Here is a 6000-nt window from a genome sequence, read left to right on the forward strand (position 1 = left end):
CAGCAGTAAAAACAAATACAAGAAAAGCAGCTGAAAAGCCAAGATTACTGTCTGACAGATACCTCGGCAAAGCGTTCACGTGCCGACCGTGTGGGTTGTTTTTTTTTTAATATCTTCCATCATGTTAAACTTTTTTCTCTTCCTCTCTGCCCTGGCATTAGCTGTTAAACTGCAAAACCTGCACTACCTCTCTCTCCAGCCGCTGGCTACAAACATCTGACTGCCCAACGCCTGCATTGCTTAACCCAAGAAATAGGCAGGAAATAGGCAGGGGGGGAAAAAAAATGTCATGTTTACACTTGCCACTGACTGGACGGTGAAAGAGCAAGTACAGCTGAGAAGCAGTCTCAGCATCAGGGGTAGCAGGTACCGTCTCTCTTTTCCAAGAATTGGTGATCACAGCCCATTGCCAGACTATGATTATTTTGGCAAGATTCTACCAAGGTCTTCTCTCCAAGGCCCACTGCCAGGTTCATTCTCCTTCTGGGCGGTGTTACTGGGGCTGACAACACTACTGAATGGCAAGAAAGTTGCAGTCTATTGTGTCTGACGGGGAAAATTAGTGCTAGCCTTGGTTGAAACTTTTCAGAAGTAAGGGAAATTTGGATGGCTTTTTTTTATTATTATTATTGATTCCCTGAACCTAAGATCTTACAAAAGGAGTTGCCTGGAAAACCAGTAACTCTTCAGGAAACCTAGAAGGTGCTACCACGCATAAGAAAATGTACCGGTCTGTGATTAGCTTCATTCTTATGCCTTCTTTTCTCTGCAGGACTTTTTATTAACAACCTTGTAGAATGCCAGGCCAGAGGGCAGTAACTTCTCAGAAAGAGCTCGGCTTTGTTGAGCTACAGTGATGGCGGCAGCACTTCTGGTGTCAAATCTGTTCTGAGTCCAGAGACAGCCTAATTGCAATTATTGATTTTGGTATTTCTAGGCTCCTTTTCCAATTTCAGCTCAAGGTGGGTTACAGATTATTTTTCAGATGTGGTAGGTCCCTGCCCCAAAGAACTTACAATCCAGTGGGTACTGAAGGCAACAGGAGATAAAGTTACGTGCCCAAGGCCATTAGGGAATGCCAAGGGAGGGCGTGGGATTTGAACCCTGGTTTCCCTGATTCAGCAACCCATTCCCCCAATCACCAGATCATTTCCAGAGGCGGAGCTCCCTGACACTGTCCTGTCTCTGAAAAATCAAACAAACAACCCTCCCCTTCCTTAAATTAACCGGTTGCTTAATTAGCAACTGAAAGAATGGCCCAGAAGCCGCAGGCTCCTTTTTCCTCTTCTTCACTCAGCTAAACCACAATCAGCAGTCTGGAGGCAAAGGCAAAAGCAGAAGAAAGAGACCGCAAGCGATCGCCCATCCACTGTTGTCCCCGGCTCCTAGTTACAGTAATTTAACAGGAACCACGATTTTTTTTCCTTAACTGGACACTTTCACTAAGATCCTCCCAGCTTTCTACAAGCAAAACGTTTGCAAAATTCATCTCTACTGATTCTTGTTCAAAAATGTCAGAGAAACCCGGACCCCCAAAATAATCTTAGCTCAGCTTCAATCCTAGTATTAATTATCCCCCCCCCTCCCCCCCCCTGGACATTAACCGCCACACTCCGGACTGAGCACTGTGCAATCAAACCGTGAGCGGGGCAGGAAGGAGAACTCACAGCAAGCAAGCAGACAGGGTTGAGTCCCCTCTTAAAACCACTCACTGAGGACATTTCAGCAAGCCACTTCAGACTCTATGCTTTCCTTAATCTTTTGTCCCCCCTCCCCAAACCCACTGCACTGAAGTCTGTTGATATTCTCTCTTTTCAGTTTCTATTACTGCACACCCCTCCTCCCAAGGGATGACTGCATCATTGGCTTTGTACTTCTCTGTGTGGGAAGTACTCGGCACTAGTGCTGTAGAAAGGGCACTAGATATAGGAATGAACAAAATGTTTTAAACTTAGGTGCCAGCCAAAAGTTTTCGGAGCCCGGGGAAAATAAAGTAGGTACAATGGTTTTTTCTTGTATTATTCTTAGCTAATTTTATTTTTTACTTGTTTTTCTTCATTTTTACTCTGACATTCTTTGCTTTCCCTCACCCCTCCCTCCCAGCCTCTCTCTACCCATCCATCTCATGCCTCTTACCTTCTGCTCAGGCCGAAGCATGACCCCCATGGTCAGCACCAATGCCTGACTCAGATAGCAACCAGGTCCTCCAAGCAGTCCAGGCCTGACTCCAGCGCTGGCCTGAGTCCTGCTCCAGCAGCAGCCCTGCCACCCTGCACCGGTGACCTGGGGTCTGTGAAAATATAAAGGGCCTGCCTTCCTCTGTGCTTTCAAATCTCCGCAACCCTTGCCTATCTAGAAGTCCCCAGTGCACTGCATTTCCTTTCACAAGGATGGAAGAGGGGGCTGGGCCCTTGGGAAGAGGATGCCGCTGCTGTTGCCTCTGCATGGGCCAGCAGCAAAATGCTGTCACGTGCAACCAGCTTGGACAGCTTTAAACTAAAAAGCACCTACACTCCCCCATATGATAAAGAAAACCCAGCATAACCCGAGGTTACACCTCGACAAGACGCAACATATGCACTTACTTACCAAGCATGAGAAACTACGCGGGAAAATTAAAAGAGAAGGTGAACGGTGCAGGATTTGCAGAACAGCTGAGTTTGGGGGAGAGGGGGGGAGGGGGGAGTATTTTGCATTGTGCAAGGCTTTTGAAAAGTTGAGAGGCCTTATGAATCGTATGGAATCTTTTAGACAAAAATAAAGTGGAAGGAAAGATTTCTAAACCTGAAATACGTCAAGGTAAGCAGGTCCGGATTTAGGCGCAGGCAACGTCTGCAATTTGCCCACTGCGCCAGATTTTGAAGGCACCAAATGCCCAGGCCAAAAAGGAGTGTCTAAGTGTGCCAAGGAGGAGCCTGTACCAGCGATCCCCTTCAAGGGGGCACTGCTATGGCACTCGGGGCCTTTGGGAGGAGGTAGGGAGAAAGGGACGCCCCCTCCCCCTCACAACCTTTCTGATCTCCAGGGTCTGCCCGCCCCCATTCCCCTCACACTTCAGCCCTGCCTGTGGGTGCAAAACTCTTAAATCCAGCCCTGGTGATAAGAACATCGGTTAAAACTAGCAGACAGTAAAAGTAAAACAATTTATAAAGGGTTGTTGTTTTGGGGTTTTTTTAATGTAAACTTTATTCCAATGCACCACAAGCCATTAGGAGGCAACTAGTACTAGTGCTTTTCTTCGGCCCTTTTGTAATATGTAAAGAAACTTTTTTTTTAGACTGATTATTTAGATCCCTTTTGTTAAAAAACAAAACTAGCAGGAGGTCTAAAGGGCTTACAACTGAGCGGAAGAGCTGAAACCTGCGAGGTAGAGTCAGCAATGTGCGTGCCCTGCGGGAACGGGAAGTGTTTCTGGGGGGGCCCTCAACACTGTTTGCCCGCAGCCCAGTCAGTAAATCAGGGCGGGGCCAGGGCACCTCGCCTGCCCTCAGCCTGATCATTTGGCAGCAGATAAAATGGGTGCGAGGGGCAGACTCCTGCCCCACGCACTATTTATCACCAATCCGTGCTTGCCAAAAGATGTTTTAGCTAAAAACAGAGCACAGTGTTGTCCGAGGTCGGTGACTGGACTGGCAAAACACTGCAATATTCCACCTGCCCACCACACTAAAGCCACATTTTCCCTTCTTATCTGTTTTGTTTTTTTTTTTTCTGTTTGTCTAGTTCTGAAAATTATGTAACTCTTGTTTTAGTATTTGTTCTGATTTTATTATGCATGCACATTTTGTACATGGCCTAGGGCGAGGCCCCCCGGGGACAAATAAATACAGTGGGATCCTGAAGGAGAGCTCTGCTGTCCTTTACAAGATCAGCCCTAAGTGAGGGGCTGAAAACCAGCAGTAAAAACAAATAAATAACTAAATAAAGTCTCTGGTTGGAGGACTTAAAACTGCCTGGGAGCATGCATGCAGCTTATCCCAGGGCTTCCCAAACCTGTCCCGGGGACCACACAACTCCTGGGGGTTTTCAGGAGAGCCACAATGAATATGTAGGAGACAAATCTGCATATGTTGAGCCTCCAATGCATGCAGCTTTCTGGCGCAAATCTTGAAACCCGCCGGGCTGTGTGCGGTCCCCCCAGCACAGGTTTCGGAAGCCCCCCCCTTGTCCTATCCTTTGATGCAGGAGCCCTCAGCTCTGCGGTGTTGCGCCCATTCAAGGCGCTGCCAAGGGCCACAAAACCGAAATGCTCAGTAAGCACGGAACAGTTTTACATTGTTTGGGTTTTGGATACTAGGACTGCCCCCTTATAGGGCGCAAGGGGACTTTCCCTGAACTTGGAGGAGAAAAAAAAAAAGCAGGAGAGTGCCCGACTAGCCTGGGGCTTTGGCCACCGAAGTCTAACCCTAAAGCCTTCTGTGGCCAGGCACTCTCCTCCTCACTGGCCCTTGGACAAGTTACTATTGATTAAAGGCTCCGGGCGACTTACGCAGGCAGCACCCCCACCGTCCAAGATGGGATCGGAGAAGCGACGCGGGCGGCAGCCGGCCGCCCGCCCTTGGATCTCGGTCAGGTCGAAGAGGCAAAGCGCCGTGCGATCCGCCGCCGCCGCCCGCCGCGCGGTTTCCGAGGCGAAGACGCCGGCCCAGAGCCCCGGGCCCCGGATCAGGGCGGAGGCCACGATCGCCCTCCTGCCGCTCCCCGCCCGGCAGCCCAGGGCCGCCTCCCCGCGCAGCGTCAGGGGGCCCCCGGTCTGCCGGATGTCCACCATGGCGGGCTCGCCGGCGACCGCCCCCGCGGAGTAGTTGTAAGGGTAGTAAGGGACGAAGACGTCCTGCCGCCACGGGAAGGCGTCCACGAAGCGCAGGCTGGCGGCCGGCTCCCGCAGGCCCAGCGAGTTCTCGTAGCTGCCCTTCCGGAGGTCCCGCTCCCGGATGGAGATGGCCTCCTTGCTGTAGTGCTGCGCGAAGGCCGGGCAGCAGTCCCGCACGCCGGCCGGGGAGTAGCTGGCGGCCACCAGCAGGTAGGTGACGCCCCCGATCCTGTAGGCCAGCCCGGCCGTGGGCTGCCCCGGGTGGCAGGACACCAGGTTCGTGCTGTTGCCCTGCACGCTGCCCACGTGGCTCAGGTTCCGCCGCTGGCACAGGCCGTCCCGCTGGTTCCAGCAGCTGAACAGGACCCCCTCCTCCTCCTGCACGATCAGCAGCTGGTTGACCGTCGGCGGGGGGCAGCCGGGCCGCCCTTCGCCCGCCTGGCTGGGCACCGAGAGCTCCTGCTGCAGGGAGGGGCTCAGCTGGTACAGCTGGCTCTCGCTGGCGACGAAGACGTGGCGCTTGCTGACGGCCAGGTTGGTGAGGGGCCGGGGCAGCCTGAAAGACCCCTGGCCCCGAACGGCGCCCAGGAGGAGGAAGAGGCCAAAAGCCAGAGGGCAGGGGGTGGATCGCGGGCTGGGCAGCGCCCTGGCACCCCGGGTGCCCCTCATCGCCGTTCCTTGCTCAGCGCTGCATTGCCCTGCCCGGGCTGATCTGCAGCGAGGAGCACTTTCTGGACACTTTTACTGCTGTGGCTTTGGGTTTGTTTTTTTTTTGCTGTTGTGAAGTTCCTCTATTTGAGTGGGGGCTGGAGAGGAGAGGGAGACGTTCGTTTCCTATTGCTGAATTTCTTTTCTTTTTTTTTAAACTTCCGCAGCAGCCCAGAGTGATGAGCTCTCGCCTGGCACTGCACTCACACTCCTGCCAGCATAGGAGCCAACGCTTGAAAATGATTGAGGGTGCCCCCTCCATGCACACAGTGAAAGAGTTTTTCAATAGGGGGGGGGCGGGGGGTGCTCAAGCCACCCACTGCACCCATGGAGCTGGCGCCGCCGCCTGGCAGCAGCCTTCTCCACCCTCTGCATGGATGCTCAGTGCTTGGTTTCTGCCCCCCCCAGATGTCGTGCTGCCCCCCTGCCTCTCCCTCAAGAGTTTTGGCAGATCCGGGTGGGACCAGCAGCCAAAGAAT

The 6000-nt window shown here is 52.7% G+C and overlaps 1 protein-coding gene across 2 annotated transcripts in view; it reads right to left on the reverse strand.

Moving 5' to 3' along the window:
* The window catches only part of PLXNC1 (plexin C1), a 109432-nt gene extending 103880 nt beyond the window's left edge, over positions 1–5552 (reverse strand). Inside the window, exon 1 of one of the 2 annotated variants that reach the window (XM_029601621.1) lies at positions 4490–5548. In XM_029601621.1, the coding sequence (XP_029457481.1) occupies positions 4490–5482 (993 nt within the window). In that variant the 5' untranslated portion in view covers positions 5483–5548. Of the gene's footprint in view, positions 1–4489 lie in introns of both variants that reach the window. The other variant, XM_029601622.1, reaches the window with a different exon arrangement.
* Positions 5553–6000: the final 448 nt, after the last annotated feature.

This window comes from Rhinatrema bivittatum, chromosome 4 (assembly GCF_901001135.1).
Source record: "Rhinatrema bivittatum chromosome 4, aRhiBiv1.1, whole genome shotgun sequence".
NCBI classification, from domain to species: Eukaryota; Metazoa; Chordata; class Amphibia; order Gymnophiona; family Rhinatrematidae; genus Rhinatrema; species Rhinatrema bivittatum.